The sequence below is a fragment of the Coturnix japonica genome, chromosome 28 (assembly GCF_054131305.1).
Source record: "Coturnix japonica strain WE chromosome 28, WE-NBRP24, whole genome shotgun sequence".
In the NCBI taxonomy this organism is placed as follows: Eukaryota; Metazoa; Chordata; class Aves; order Galliformes; family Phasianidae; genus Coturnix; species Coturnix japonica.
In genome coordinates this window covers 4,638,307-4,654,388 of record NC_140690.1, presented here as the reverse complement: position 1 = coordinate 4,654,388, position 16,082 = coordinate 4,638,307, and the positions used below count along the sequence as shown (strand labels likewise).

General features: G+C 45.5%; 1 protein-coding gene and 1 long non-coding RNA gene across 11 annotated transcripts; both read right to left on the bottom strand.

Moving 5' to 3' along the window:
• Positions 1-3,254: 3,254 nt before the first annotated feature.
• LOC146756121 (rho GTPase-activating protein 32-like) lies at positions 3,255-13,016 on the bottom strand. Of its 10 annotated transcripts, none has more exons than XM_085524909.1 (7): positions 12,892-13,016; positions 9,447-10,298; positions 9,255-9,382; positions 6,826-8,959; positions 6,145-6,343; positions 5,313-5,458; positions 3,255-5,091 (listed from the first exon to the last, which is right to left on the bottom strand). In XM_085524909.1, the coding sequence occupies exons 4-7, from the start codon at positions 6,923-6,925 to the stop codon at positions 4,634-4,636; spliced, it is 903 nt and encodes a 300-aa protein (XP_085381035.1). In that variant the 5' UTR covers positions 6,926-8,959; positions 9,255-9,382; positions 9,447-10,298; positions 12,892-13,016; the 3' UTR covers positions 3,255-4,633. The 10 variants fall into 10 exon arrangements, with proteins under 10 accessions (XP_085381035.1, XP_085381042.1, XP_085381040.1 ...); XM_085524916.1 differs by lacking the exon at positions 12,892-13,016 and having other exon boundaries at positions 6,826-7,308; positions 8,552-8,959; positions 9,447-10,392; XM_085524914.1 differs by lacking the exon at positions 12,892-13,016 and having other exon boundaries at positions 6,826-6,968; positions 8,552-8,959; positions 9,447-10,392.
• A 333-nt stretch (positions 13,017-13,349) lies between these two features.
• LOC146756120 (uncharacterized) lies at positions 13,350-15,427 on the bottom strand. Its single transcript, XR_014937625.1, has 3 exons — positions 15,344-15,427; positions 14,947-15,073; positions 13,350-14,749 (listed from the first exon to the last, which is right to left on the bottom strand). It is a non-coding gene; the product is annotated as an uncharacterized LOC146756120 (long non-coding RNA).
• Positions 15,428-16,082: the final 655 nt, after the last annotated feature.

The following is a 16,082-nucleotide window of genomic DNA, read 5'->3' as shown; positions in this document are numbered from 1 at the left end:
CAAGGCTCAGGAAGGAGAGACAAGTGAAGTCCTCTGATAAGCACTGCTCTATGAAAAAGAAGTTGGCAATGAGTGCCATGATTGTTTTCTGTTCTGCATGTCATAGAAATGGAAATAATGCTTTGGCACAAATAGCCATCTCTGAATCAATCAGCTGTCCACCACCAGAATCACAGCAGGTGCCGCAGATATGGCAGCTCAGCCTACAAGAGGTGATGGCATCCTTTTTGAGAATAGTTTTGTACTAATCTGACTGTGAAGCCCCACGGGAGCTGGTCTTACCCTCCACTATTGGTATGACTGAAGCTTTGCTGAGGAAATTTTAATTTCTCACTTTCCTTTTTACTATACGCTCTGGGTGTCTGGATGAGGAGCTATGAGATGTGGTTGTGGCAGCAACGGCGATGGGAGGGCGGTTGGACTGGATGATCTTGTAGGTCCTTTCCAACCTTGTGATTCTATGATTCTATGAGAAGCAAAATCACAGAAGATAAGCAGGCAGCAGGAGGGTCTCTCAGTGCCGTGAAACATCCCAAGTTTCTAAAGCCATCTTTCTCTAGCAGATGAGAATATTCTCCATTTCCTACAGGCCAAACTTAGTTAGGACTGAATAAAGAAGTTGAACCCACTGAGAGACCAGGCAAAGGCAGAAGAGGCAAAACTTACACGGTGTTCACAGTCCAGAACAGGAAGGCCTGTCTGTTTCAGAAAGACTTTGGCTAAATGACACTCTAAATGGATACATATAATAGTCATTAAGAACCTCACGTTAAATGAAATCCAGTGAACCCTGGCAAAACAGAAAATGGAAGCATTAAATGAAGAGAATCACCCTGCCACAATTAGCTTCTGCTTCTTCCCTCTCATTCAAAGTAGTTTCAGGTTTGCTGTTGTAAACTCAGCATTCACGAGCTGCTTCTGCACATCAAGTTCCTCAAATTTCAGAAGCAAGGTGTGCAATTTAAAGTTTGGTTCCATTGCAGTTCATTCAGTGCTGTTCTGTTCCAACACATACAAACCTTACTCTTATTTTCGGGCAAAAACCAAAGTGATGGGGTTTGCTTGCTGCTTGCTGTGGCAGATGGACTTACTGACTTTCTGTCTTTGTTATCTCATGGATTTCACTGTACAATGGAATTTTATCTCTCACTGTCTTGTTTGTAAATAGGTGATAATTCTTCCACAGCTTCCAAGTGAGCTGTTAAAATAAATGGAGAGATTTCTTGTAAAATATTTGGATTATCCTCTAATCTACAGGTCATATGCCTTCCCATTCTTGATTGGATAGAACAGCCAGCTCCTTTCGACTCCATATGAATATTCCCCCAAAACACACTTCTTGTGAGAGGTGGTAGAGGTGGGTGAAGCTCAGAAATAAAGGGAGGAACAGATTCTCCTTCAGGAACAGCAATAGTAGAGGCTACACGGTGCCTGGGTTAGTTCACTCAAGAAACTAACAACTATTCCCTCCATGTTGTTCTTCTGTGTTTGCTCTTATAAATGAAGCTTATCGTTCGTGCTTGCTTGTGGATTTGACCAGCTGCACTCTTAGATAGCTGAGAGAATTTCTATCAAAACACTATTTAAAAGCTCCAGCCATTCAAGGAACTTCAGGCTTAAGGTCTGGGATTTAAAAATACATATACATAAATATATATGTTACATATGTTATAGTTATTTGACTACCTTCTATATTTAGTTTACATACCACCGGGTCAGGGAAAGTATAAAGTCCTCCCAGCTCCCAGTCTTAGCCACAAGTTACCTAGAAAAGACAAAGCTTTCATCCTCTGCCTTGAGGATAAGATATAAAGGATCCTGACACCTTGCGAGGTATATTCTTTTTCTGTCAGCGTTTTCTGCTTGTATGTTTCTTTCTTTGTTTGTTTTGTATATGATTTTATTATTATTGTTCTGTTTTTCCTTGCTTACTATGGGAGTTGGAGAAAAGTACAAGGTATAAAACGTCCCATCAACTCTAAAGCTTAATGCCCTTCTTAAATGGTTTAATATGTTCTGAATTGGTCAACAGGGAGAAGTGTTTGGAGGCTGAATGAATGTCTTGCATGTTGCTGTGTGTGCCCTTTATTGCTGTACACTGTAGTCTATGTAAGGACTTGTTCTCCAAACCATCTGAATGTTTGTTTGCCATGATGCAGCAGCTGTCTCCTTCGTAAAGAAGGAAGCACGAAAAAGACCACATTAAATTCATTCATTCTTAGCAGAAAGGAAACAAAGAAAAGAATTTTTAACCTGCTGTTAGCCATGTTTGGAAATAAAAAATCACTGTTTAGAAATACCTGGAAAGTAAGTACACCATTCTGGAAAGTCAAATAAATGTGGTGCAAAGCAAACTGTCTCTGGCTTTGCCAAATCAGGCCTTCATTAGCCAAAGGATCCCTCCCTTTTTCTCGTAGTGATAAAGAAATTCCTTTTATGGTTCTACTATTTTCATTAGTTATTTTGGGAAGATTATCTCCAGTCCAGCAACTCAAAGGTTTTGGGATGTACCTCTGGTCCCAGTTCACCTTGCTGAACCTGTCAACAAAACTAACATCACCTGTCACAGAATGATAGAATCATGAGAGCTGGAAAAGACCACTTAGATCATCCAGCCCAATCATCAGTCCATCACCACCATGTCCACTAAGCCTCCTCTCCTCCTTCTTCACTGACCTTGGTGACTGCAGGGCTGTTTGTCTCACATCATTCTTGCTCATAGCTCTCACATATGCTATGCAGTGGTTTGAACCTTCCTTAACAAAGTTATCACAGAAGTGCCAGCAGCATCACTCCTTGACTCAGCTTTGGCCAGCACTTGAACTGGTTCTGTCTGACATGGGGCAACTACTGGCCTCTTCCTACAGAGAACAACACTGCAGCCTCTTTGCTGCCACAGTCCAGACATTAGACACACATGTGTAACCCCTTCCTTTCACTCCCAAAGTGCACGCACACACCGGTACCACAATGTCCTTGTGCAGCTCCAACACTCTGCACACCCCTGTGCACACACATATATGTGCATGCTCGTCCTTGCACACATACCCACAGACCTATACACACCTGAGCAACCCCACTGGTTTGGGCAAAGGACATCTGAACATCAAGACAGTAGTTTCGGTCTCTGAGTTTACACTTAGAGAAGTCTAATCTGGGACAACACAAGTCAGTGAATATTGGGCCAAATCCTTCTGTACTTAATTTTCTTCATCATCATTGTGAAGACGAATAAAACAACAGCACGTTTCTCATTGTTTTTAATGTTCTTTTATTTCTATTGTACAATAAAATTTACATATAAATATGTTCAATATAAATTTATTTTTCCCATGAAACACCTAGACATTTTATAGTTTGAATAAGAACTGCGTCTGCTTTGTGTTTCTTTCCCATTTACAAAACTCAGTGCTTTTAGGTTTATGCAAAATTGTTGAGGATGAGATCACATTGATCTGCTTGGTTCATGCAATCTAACCTGGATACATATGACATAGGAACGTGGTCATCCAAGAAATTCTCAGGAATCAGTGAAGTAAGATTTAGGGTGATTAGGCCCTGGAACAGCCTCCCCAGATTAAGTAGTCACAGCACTGAGCTTGCCAGATTTCAGGAAGTATTTTGGACAGTGCTCTCAGACACAGGGTCTGATTTTTGGGTAGTCCTGTGTGGATCCAGGAGTTGTACTTGATGATCTTTTTGGGTTCCTTCCAAACTGGGATATTCTATGGTTCTATGGTGCTAAAAGTATGTTTAGTCAACAATGCAAACCATCTCTCATACTCTAATAACAGAGCATAAGATGATTCTGTCTGTATTAGGTGGGATGAACTCAGGATATATTCTGAAGTAGGAGCAGTGTTTGGTCATGTGTTATTTCACTCGGAAAATCTGGTAAGACCATACCATAATTCAGGGCAGACAGCAGGCCAAATCTTCACTGAGCTGAGAAGGTAGCAGGATCTTTGGCAGGTACAAGTGGAGTTCAGACACAGTATTCATGTGAATGAATCACCACATCTTTCTGTTTTGCAAAAGGTGATGTTGATCTCTTAAAAGAGGCCTACATATGCCACAAAGACTTCTGACCACATTTCTAGTGCTCCTACCAGGAAGTTTCAGAGAAAATATCAACTCGTTGTTCCTGTAACATTTCCTCTGAATCTTGTTGGATTTGATGAACTTTGCTGAATTCAAATCAGGGTTTCCAGGGGAACTCTGCCAGTTTTTCAGCAGTGCACCGTGACGTTCACAGCTCCGAGGCAAATCAATTACATGGACTAACTGAGGACCAAGGATTCTTTTACTTCAGGGTCTCCAGCTCAGGAAGATGCCCTCTGTGATGACAGCTCTTGAAATGAAGAAAAGGGTCTGGGGCCATGAGCTGGCACTCAGGGTGGTATTTTTAGTGATTGGGTATATCCATAAACAGTTATTTTCTGCTCTTATCCAAGTTTCCTCAAGATGGACTTTCCCAAAATTTGATGAGGTGCCCTTAATCTGTCAACATCTGCTTATTCTATCTTCTTCTCTTTTTAAAAATGCCATATTTTAAAATGAACACTGGAAATTTTCTCTTCTAAGCATTTCTTCTTCCAACACCCCATCCCGTTGACTGAGCATGAGCGTGCCTTTAGTCACTTGGAAAGACAGGACTCATCCTTTGCTGTTGAGGAGAGAGTGGCTCGGAGCTCGTGCTGCTGCCGGGTGCCTGGGACTGGAGGCCTGACTCCAAGTCCCCCTCCAAGAGGCTCGGCTGCTCCTCAGTGACAGTGACTTCGTCCTGCTTGGAGGTGCCGCTGTTGGGGCACTCGGGTTGTGTTTGGTCTGGGCTGCTCTGCAAAGGCACCAGGCCACAGTCCAGGCTGGTGACTGTGTTTTCTGGCAGGCTCAGATCAGCCCCTTCAGCAGAGCTGGGAGAAATGAGTGCCTGAACAATGACCTCCTGCTCTCCGTCGCTGCTGGCACACGGGAGGCTCTCATTTGAATTGCAGCAACTTGTGCTTCCCATGAGGTCTCTGTTGATGGAAGCACTCTCTGAGCAATCAGCACTTGACCTGGCTCTTCTGGGTTCACAAGAGCTCGATTCACCTAGGAAGGAGTGGATACACAGGGGTTAGCATCCAACTTCCTCTGCCCATGGAGGCAAAGGCTTCAGAGAAAGCCTTTTTCATCCTTTGGGAAAACAGGGGTCAGCTGAAGATGTCAGGTATGGGCTTGAACGCCAGAAGGAGGTACAAGCCCACTGAAAGCATGAATTCTACCCATGTTGCTGACAAGCAGTGCTTTGAAAGCTGGATTTGCACCCTTACCTGCCAGGACCACGCGTTCTGCTTTGGAAGGCTCCCTGGCACTGCTCTGCAATTGGTGTTTGGCCATATGGGATCGTTTGCGCAGGCAGAAACAGGAACACCAACTGCCAGCAGGTGATTCCTTCCTCTTGCCGGGAGAACATGGTCTGCAGAGAAAACAGAGCAGTCGTGGTGCAGGGTGAGGGAAGAGCTGCACCGAGCCCTTGCCAGCAGTTCCCTACTCCTGGCACTGCCTGCTTACTGCTGAAACACAGCTTAGAAACGCGCTCTGTTTCAAACAGCAGAGGATGCTTCCATTCCTACAGCTCAGCCCTCAAGTCCTGCTGGCTACATTCCTCTCAACCGTGTCAAGCAAGATGCGGAGCATGTGAGCAAAGGCTCAGCAGCAGGACAGGAGCTGGCAGGCGTAACTGCTTTCTGAGAAAATGGTGCAGCCATAAGGGAAGCTCAAAAGCATCTCTGACTCTTACGTTAACACCTCCTTGGCCTCAGCTCACTGCCATCTTTAATTTCTAGTGCCAGCAAGTCCGACCAACAGCTCTGCTTACAGGAGAAGCGCAATTGGTTTCAGGTGCGTGGCCCTGAAATCTGGAAAACCCCAGTGTTTCCAGGTACAGGCAGCACAGGCCAGGATAGACACCAGCGTGGCTTTCTGCATCTTGTGACTGCCTGCCCAACCAGGAAGGAAAGGCACCTTGTGTGGCTGAACTGAGCCCATAGTGCAACTGTTTTTTAGTTGAGTGCTTGGAGATATAATGGACAAAAAATAAACCAATAGAAATCACCTGAACAATGATGATGGGGGCTGGAAAGGGAATTCCTCTTTCTTTACCTTTCAGATGGAAAATCAATGATTGCGTTGAAGTTCCTCAGTACAGCTGCAGGCCCTTCCTCCACTTGTATCTTGCTGCTCCGTGTTGCAACAGGAGAGCTGCTCTGGCCTCTCCTCTCAGCCTGTGCCTCCTGCAGTGTGAGCAGCTTTGTGGATGGAGAGACCCACACAGACTTGGGCCCAGGCAGAGAACTGTGCCCTGCAAGGGAAAACCACAGGTGAGATGGAGGAGGAAGCAGCAGCACAGCCATCCCAGTTCTGCATTTCTCTCAGACTTGCTTATCCGAGACACTGGAAGAAGAGGAGCTCAAAATAACCGTGTGCTCAGAGGTATGCTCGTGGCAAAGGACACAGCCACAATTAAGAGCAGCTCACTGTATCAAAAACAGGCAAACAAAAATCCTAGAAAAACTAGGGGTCTGGGATTTCAGAAAGCTTTGCTGCCACATTTCAATCAAGCTTCAACTGCTTGCAAAAAATCTTAACAGCAGTGATGGTTTTCTCCATGTAAGGTTTGTGTTTGGACACACTAAGGATCCAGGAATGGGGCACCATATTCTAATCTAAGCCCAGAAGCCTGCTGTCTCCTCAACAGTAATAGAATTTTCAAAGGTCTTGGAGAAGCCCTGGATTGGATGAAGCTGTCAGATCAAGATCAAGCTAATGGAGGAAGATGCTCACCTACTCCCTCTCCCATGGCTGGTGTGGATTTGGAGCAGAAGATGACATCTGTGTGGCTGATGAGTAATTCCACAACAGCTGACTGTATCTGCAGCTCCATGCAAGCAGCTTTTCATGCGCAGGAAGATTGGCTCTGCTGGGATCTGAAGAAAAGGCAGATCTTACAAGTCATTTCCCCGAGGTCACTTCCCCAAGTCTGAATTTCTGTAGCCAAAAACTGTCAAGCTGGGCTCTGGAGACTTCCGCAGTGGGCAAACAGTGATGCCACTGATGTGATGCCACTAATTCTCCTGGATGATCAGAGACACAGCAGTCCCAGCTAAACAAGTGAGTAGAAACTGTCATCTAGAAATTGTGCACCTGGGTTGGGGGACAGCAGAACTAAGCATCGTGTTGAAATGGAAGAAGAAGTTTACCTTAAGAGGTTTGGAGCCCACACTATCGCTAAGTTCTTAGCATGCATGTTTATCACCGAGCAGATCCCTGCCAGAGAAATCAAGTGTCTTATTAAGTCCCATGGGGACAGTGCACTGGTGGTCAGCACTGAGGCAGACTTGATGCCTTCCAAGAGGCATCTGGGGAACACAGAAACACAGAATGACCCGGGTTGGAAGGGACCTCAAGGATAATGAAGCTCCACTCCCCCTGCCTGGCAGGGCCACCTATCTTCCACATTTACTAGACCAGGCTGTCCAGGGCCACATCTAACCTGGCCTTGGACACCTCTACGGATGGGGGATCCACAACGTCCCTGGGCAGCCTGTTCCAGGACCTCAGCACTCTCCTAGTAAAGAACTTTCCCCTAACATCCAACGTTAATCTTCCCTCTTTCAACATAAAACCATTTCCTCTTGAACTGATATTATCGGCCCTTTCAAAGAGTTAACACCCCTCCTGATTATACACACAGCCCGTGCCATCAAGGCCAAGCGGTGCAAGCACTGGGCAGCTTTACAGCCTGATTGCACAGTGCAGCTCCTCGCAGCAGGCATTCGTCTCCAAGTCCACTTTGCTATTAACCCCATTCTACCAATAGCAGGAGAACAGCAAAGGAAAAGGAATTCTCACAACCATTGTGAATAGCTTAAATAAGCACCTCCTGGCACCACCACAAGTGCCATCAGTGAGAGGCAGGATGGGGCAAAGACGTGACTCATGGGGCTAACAGAAAGAAGACCTCAGAGCTGGGGCACTGCTACAACCACTAACCAGGATGGCCAGGGAACTGGTACGTGTCATTTCCAAGACATTGCCCTGAGCTTATAGAGATCCTGGCATACAGCTGCTCGGTCAGCAGAGGGTTCAGGAGCTCCCTGAAATACATCTTACACAGGGAGCTCACGCTGTGAATGTCTTGGACGCTGAGCTCAGGAACCTGCTCCATATTGAATTCATGGCTGCAGAGAAGGACACAGAATTGGGCAGAGGGCTTTGAGGAAGATGAAAACAAGTCCAAAGCCACACAAAATACAGTCAAGAAAAGGAAGGACTTCTGCAGAGCCTTCCATACGGTCTCACATCACAGTTAGAAGCAGGAGAGCTCTTGTGGCACAAAGCTTGGAGCTGGAGAAATCAAGGCTGCCTCTAAGATAGTGCTTGCTAAAAGACTTGTGCTCTTGACACCTCACACCTTCAGTGTTCTTCTTTGGACATATCCCAGGATTTCGGTGTCCTTCTTGCAGTGAGGGGCCAAGAACTGAACACAGAACTCAAGGTGAGGACTCACCAGTGCCAAGTACAGGGGGATGATCGATTCCCTGCTCCTGCTGACTCCAACCTTCTGCATTCCAGTTCCAATCTAAACCATTCCTGCTGTGGTAGTACTTGAATCCTCATTTGGGGCTGGACCTCAACAGGTCAACACATCAGAAATAACACAATGTGCATCTTGAAGACGTGTCTCAAAGCCCAGAAAATCCAACTCTCTGACCTTGGCACAACTCACCAACCAAGAGCCAGGCCTTGACAACTTGGCTGATCTGAGCACATAGGAGGGGGCCAGACAGTGGACCAGAAGTGTCCATTTCCACTGAAGCTCCTTGTAGAGAACAGCACCAATCAGCAGGCGTGAATCAATTCATTCACAGGCTTCACAATGAGTCTGTTTCTTTATAAAAGAAACCCACATCGATTCCTAATCAAAAAAGGGAGGAGTTAATATGGACCAAAGAAGTTTCTGTTCCTACGCTTCATCCCTCACCCCAACTTCCCTTGCCCCATCCCCAACTCCTGGATGATGCCCACAAGCTTAAAGGCAGGTCTCAAACCCACAGGGCTCCGTTCACAATACTCCATCAGAATGGATGTTACACTTCTTCTATACACTCAAACAGACTGAGCAGTGGTATCTCAGTCACTTAAAACACACAGAAGCATCCAAACCCAGAGCACACACATCCCTTCCTGTGGTACTGCAGCCCACAGCTCACCTTCACACCTCTGTTGATTCCTGGTGTTTTACACACATGCAGCCTCGCTACGGTTCCATGGGTGTCACACAAGACCTGCAGGACCTCTTTCTCCGCAAACCCCACCTGTTGGGTGTTTCCTGTTGGCACTGAACATGAACAAATCTACCGCTGAGCAACAGGACATGAGACAAACAGCAGAAAACAACCAACCTGCAGAACTAACTCGTTTGGGTTGGCCCAGATGTTAGCATGCTCCCTTTCCATGGCCCAGGCCAAGCTTGATGAGCTGCTCCTCGTTTGCAGAGGGGGAGAACGCTGCAGATGGGATGTGGTGGCTATGCACACATCATGCCTTTCTCTTGCTTTTCCTCTCTCCATCTTCCATTAGCAAACAGCATCTATAAGCTTTCCTTCCTGAAAAAATCACTGGTTAAAAACGAATTGGTAAGCTTGCTTTTAAAACTGCCTTCTTTATGCAGCTTGATGCTTTAAAGCAGAAGCTCACCTAGCAATGGTGGGTCAAGTACAATTTGCCCTTGGTCAATCCATGCTCACTATTCCTGAAGATTCTTCCTCTTTAAAGCTCTGTGTACATCCAACCTAACTCCAAAATCTTATCAACTGTGCCTTATCACTTTCCATTGCGTTTTAAAATCCTCACTGACTCCTTTACTTGTTCCCTTGCTTGCTATTTCTGTGCAAACCAAACACTGGAGTTAGGGTTCTTGTAAAATGAACCATGGCCTACAGGTAGAAGGCACCAAAATTTATGCTTAACATACTTTGCTCAATCTGTATCTTACTTCGGTCAAGGTTTACTAGATACTGAAGTATGGAGTAAGCACTATATACAATGAGAAGTAAATTTCTGGATTAAGTGCTATATTTTTTCTGTAAGAAACTAGCACTACATCTTTACACACCTGCTTTGTTCTCTGAGTATTTAGATCAAGCGGAGATTCTTCAAACACTGAAGCTACATCAGAAAATTCCATGGATCCAAACACATCTGGCACATGGCTGCAGTCTGGCACATCTTCATTATGTCAGAGCCTTTTCAGACTGAAAAGAAATGTGCCATTGAGATTCTTTTGCAGAATTAAAAGAAAGATTTCATCAAAAGATTTCATCACTAAAATCTAAATAAGATTGCTTTGCAAGTTCCAAACTATGGCTAAGAGCTAATACAGGTCCACAAGCCAGCAGCAAAAACTTTTATATTATGTTCTTAATACTGTAATTTTGGATTTGACGTTCATATCAAGAGCAGAAGGGAAATTACTCTTAGAGCTCAAGTCATCTTTCACAGCCTGTGTCAACAAGAGCAGCACCTCATAGCCTTTGGTTTGAAGACCCGGACCACAAGCTAGCTAATGATTTTACACAGAATTCCAGAGTTCAAGTCATTGTTTCTATTAGGGCTGCAATTCTACTGAAAGCCTTCAAGTTCATCACACTGAATTATCACTGGCACCACACATAACTCCACGTTACATATGTGATCACAAGCAACCTGGCAACTTCAGACAATTCCAAAGCACTCCACGTGCACTTTGCTACTAAAGTACAGAAAAAGGAATTAACATCAGAAATAGCTGCAGTCAAAACCATCTAAGAATCCAAGTCTCCAGGAAACAAGGAAAGCAAATCCTCTCCAGGACTGTCTTCTAAAAGGAAACAGATCAGAAAGGTGAGATCTTTCCCCCTTTGATCACCCACTCATGTAACGTCCATGTCATTTCTAAGTATGCTGCCCAGACCAAGACTGAGGATGCTTCAGAAGAAGACCTTCCCTGCTAAGCCAAACAGAACAAGTAAGGTACCAAAATATGTAGAGCCAAACATGGAAAGGTGCTCTAAGAAGGTAAGCATCACAAGAGACCAACAGGAACGCTTACACAATCCAAACAATGCACAATGTCTGTTCCACAAGCTGCCAAGAGGAATGTGTGCAGTACTCACAGCGCACCATGTACACTGCTTACTGCAGTCATACAACTTCGTAGGACCAGACCAACTTACTGAAACATTTTAATGAACAGACCGAACTGTATGGAACTAGGAGGACAAGTGGTGAGAGACCACAGGCTGAATGCAAGCCAGCAGTGTGCTCTGACAGAAAAGAAGTACAACAAGATCATCAGCTGCATTAAAAAGCAGCACAACCAGACCACGACAAGTCATTCCTGCTTCAACACTCACTGGACCACATCTACAATACTGTATCTGGTTTTTGGCCAGGAAGGATAACAACCTGAAGCAAGTTCTGGGGATGACCTCCAGCCTGTGCAGGGGGCTGAAGCTCCCATTCAGAGAAGAGAAGCTGGGGAGAATGATCTTTGTTCAGAGTGCCTTCCAGTAGCCTTAGATAGAGGGATTTCATAAGATGCCTAGGAAAATGCTCGTGCTGTAATGATTTGCTTTACTGAGAGATACCAGCAGCTTACAAAATGCCAAGCTCTAACCTATTGGTGAGGAAATATTCAAGCCTTCCAGTACCTAACCTGTGCTTCAAGACTTCAGTGACAGAAAATCCATTGGATGGGGCCAGAGGAATGCATCTCACCCCATACCCTCTGTACAGCCACCATTTGTTTAAAGGATCACTCTTCCTTGAGGCACAAAACTAGAGCAGGTTACACAACAGACTGACACCACAAGGGCTTCTCTCTAGATACAAACTGCAGCAAAGAGCATCACAAAAATGTGAAACCAACACTCAGATCAGATCTGTGTCTCTGCTCCGCTCATTAGGAGCATCATGTTTTACTCCCCTTTCAGAGGAAGATACTTCTTCAAGGATAACAAAATCCAGCTCAGCTACAGAACATAGTACCAAATAGCAATAATTATCTCACATTTCCTGTAGGGAAAGAATCCTAAGCACAAGTTATTCTCTGAGTTTCAGCTGGGACTGAATTATCTTCTTCAGTGTCTGATATAATACTACGTTTTCATTCTAGAGAAACAATGGAGATAGCGCAGTGATGCTTACAGTTGCTGCCAGGCAGCGTTGTACAGAGCCACAGTCAATCTCAGCTGAGAGCCCAAGGAAGTGAGAAGGAACAGAACTAGGACAGCTGACTTAAACTGGCCAAAGGATATTCCATACTATATGACATATTGTGGAAGGAGTTTTGAAGGGGGTAGAACTTCATGTCAATCTCTTCCACTACTAGGAGGCTAACTGGACACTGATTGGTAGGTGGTGAGCAATTGCTTTTGCATTCATCGTAACTATTATCCTTTATCTCAGTAAATAATTCTATCAATTCAATCAACCCATTAGTTCTACTTTGTGTTACTTCTCCCGCCTTAAGTTCTCTCCTGCAGTCCACTGGAATGGAGTGGAGTACTGTAACTTTCTCTCCCAACAGAAAAATAAAAACACATTCATTATTATTTATGGAAGACTGACTACAGTTCAGGCTCACTGGTTTGAGGTCTCTAGGCATAACCCTGACTGTGAACAGAAGCAATTGCTGAAACAATATGTCAAAAAAAGACTGGAGCTTCCTCTTCCAAAAGGTGGTCCTTAGAAACAATGCAATCAAACAGCTTCCCTGTAAGATAAGGTTATCTGAAAATGCATTTAGAGAGTATCAGAGAAAGGTAAGTAACAATGACAGCACAGAAAGCAGAAACTATTTCTTACCTCTATGACTATAAATATTTCTTTGGTGTCTCTCTTACATGATCCAATGGGCAAACATGTTGATGACTTCAGTTCTTCATGGCATCAATTTCTGTTTTAGCATGAGGCAAGTCATCCTTAAGAGACCATAAAAGCAAGCGATGAAATCGCTAACTACTGTGACATACCAGGTACCACATCTGACTGCTGTGAAACATAACAAGCACATACGGGACAGTACACAATTCAACATCAACTCAGCAATGACTGACATCACTCCCATAGAAATTCTGAAACAGAGCTGTGAAAAATGAAAAGTAAAACATTCAGCATTTTCATTGGTATTTTGGTAAAGTTGCTGTAATAATGTAACAATAATGTAATGTAATGTAATAACGTAATAACTTCCTCCATTTTACAGCCAGAGAATTCTGCCCTCTGAACAACGAGGAAGAAGATTTGTGGTGCTCTGTTTCCTCGTAGTCACTGACAGACATCCTGAATGTGCAAGAACTGAAGATCCTCCAAGCACGTGCAATGAGGAAGTGCCAGCAGTGTTCACATCCTACTTAGGACATATTCTTAGAGGCAGAAGGGACACTCGTGGCAGATCCAGCAATGCTCATCTTCTCACCAACGTGCATCCCCCTCTCACCCAGCAACAACAAAACACAGTGCATGAAGCTGGCTTCACTTAGGTTAACAATATGGAACATCCCTCAGGGCTTTGTGCCACAGAGCAGTAGCAGGGCTGGACTACAGCTTGAGGAAGCAGTGGAAGCCTTTCCCTGTATGGTTACAGTGTCCCTGCACGCACCCCACAGCCAGAGCGTTGCAAGCTGAGCTGTCTTGCTGTTTCTTGTACTCATCCCAATCTCTGCGAATGAAAACTCAGAATTCAGTCAAGGCGTTGATTGAGCACGAGCGTGCCTTTATTCAATAGGAAAAAGGAGGGGGTGTGAGGTCTGGAGGAAAGATGGGACTCATTCTCTGTTGTCTGACGAGAGTGTCTCAGAAGTCGTGCTGTTGCCCGGAGCCTGGGACTCTTGGCCTGATTCTACCTCCCCCTCCAAGATGTTTGGCTTCTCCTCTGTAATGCTGACCTGAGCCTGCATGGTTGTGCTGCTGTCGGGGCACTCGTGCTGTGCTTGGGCTGGGCTGTCCTCGAAAGGCACTCGGTTCAGGCTGGTGCCTGAGGAGTCTGGCAGGCTCAGGTCAGCAGCTTCAGCAGGTATGGGATGAACGAGAGCTTCAACGATGATGGCATTCTTCTCTTTATAACTGATGTTATACGGAAGGCTTTCATCTGAACTGCAGCATCCTGTGCTTAGTAACAGTTCTTCATTGATGGAATCACAGGAAGCTGCATCGTAACATGCCCGGTGTCTTGGAGATATACAAAGGCTCGGGTTACAAAGGAAGGAGTAGATGCACAGCAGTTAGTGTCAAAGTTTCACAAGATGAATCATGAAACAGGTTCTTGACATTTGGCTATGCAGTGATGGTGGGCAGAAGCAAATAGGCTTCTAGCAACAGTGTCACTGCCTTGAAAGTGATCCTCGTGCAGGTCCAGCTCTTGTGTTGACAAGAGACTCATTTGGGAAAGACAGGAGTCAACTGAAGATGTCAGGCACAGGCTTGAATGCCAGAAGGATGTACAAGCCCACTGAAAGCATGAATTCTACCTGTGTTGCTGACAAGCAGTGTTTTGAAAGCTGGATTTGCATGCTTACCTGCCAGGACCAAGACTTCTGCTTCACAGGGCTCCCTGGCACTGCTCTGCAGTTGGCGTTTGGCCACAGGGGAAGGTTTGCCCAGGCAGAAGCAGGAACGCCAACTGCAAGCTGCTGACTCTGCCCTCTTACTGGGAGAACTCATTCTGCAGAGAAAACAGAGCATGCTGTCAGTCATGGTTCAGGGTGAGGGAAGAGCTGCACCGAACCCTTGCCAATAGTTGCCTGTTCCGGGCAATGCCTGGTTTCTGCTGAAACACAGCTTAGAAAAGCGCTCTGTTTCAAACAGCAAAGTATGCTTCCATTCCTACAGCTCAGCCCTCAAGTCCTGTTGGCTAAATACCTCTCAATGATGTCAAGCAGGGACATGGATCCCGAGAATGTTGGAGGCTCCGGCTGCTTCGCTCTCCTGGGGCGGGCCTTCAACGGGCAACGAAGGCAGGAGATGAACTTGCCCCGTTTCTTTGGCTCTGTGCAACAAAACAAAGAAACAAGTTCATTTCAGGCTTGGCTCGGTTGGACGAGGCCAAGTGCAACGCATTCAACAGAACACGTAACAACAGAAAGCATGTTCCCAACAAGGACACACAAGAACGGATTTTCCCCATCCCTGGAGGTGCCCAAGGAGCTTAATGCAGTTCTCTTTCTAAGCTTGCTCAACTCGGGCATTAATGAACCCCCTGAAAGCCACCTTCAGACCCCATTTTACTAACCCGCATTGTCAAATGTAAAATACGCACCTGGCTTTGGCAATGAATGTAGGATGGACTCGGGCAGTTTTCCCTTATGAGTTCCACGCACTCACCAGGGAAAAAACCAACCTGTAATAAGAACAAAAAGACAGGTGGGCATTAGCCCAAGCCCAGAGCCAAAGGGAAGGTCCTCTGACACCGACACAGGGCAACTGTTTGCATCCAGAAGCCATCCTGTGCAGGCAGAGCAGCTCCAACCGGAGATTCTAGACACTACTGAAGCTGTGCTCTCTAGTCAAAAATGTGTGCCTACCTCAAAGCCACGCTTGCCTCTCCACCAGGGGCTCATCTCCTTTGGTGGCATATCAACAATGCACACGATGTCTCCAACCTGCAAAAGATTGAAACATCAATCCCAGCTTCAGCACAGCTAAAACAAAAGCCTTCTTCTACGACACAAAATATGAGAGTATTCCCGAGGCGTTCACACTCTATACTACTCTCTGTGCACAACAACAAGGAACGCCTGGAACTGCTTACCTCCAGAGAGAGCTCATCCGGCCCCTGGGCGACGTGGCTCCTAATAACATGGGCTGCCGCAATCGCTGGTACGTTTAAAGATGACATAGCACGCACCAGCTGCGGCTTCCGCATGTTATCAGCCTGCAAAACAGAGAACAGGCCGTGGTCAGGAGATGAGGACAAATCAGGAGGATTTCAAGGTGAGGAGCACATCTGCAGAGAAAGCTGCAGCAAATGCGCTCTATCCTTATCAGGAGCACTTCAG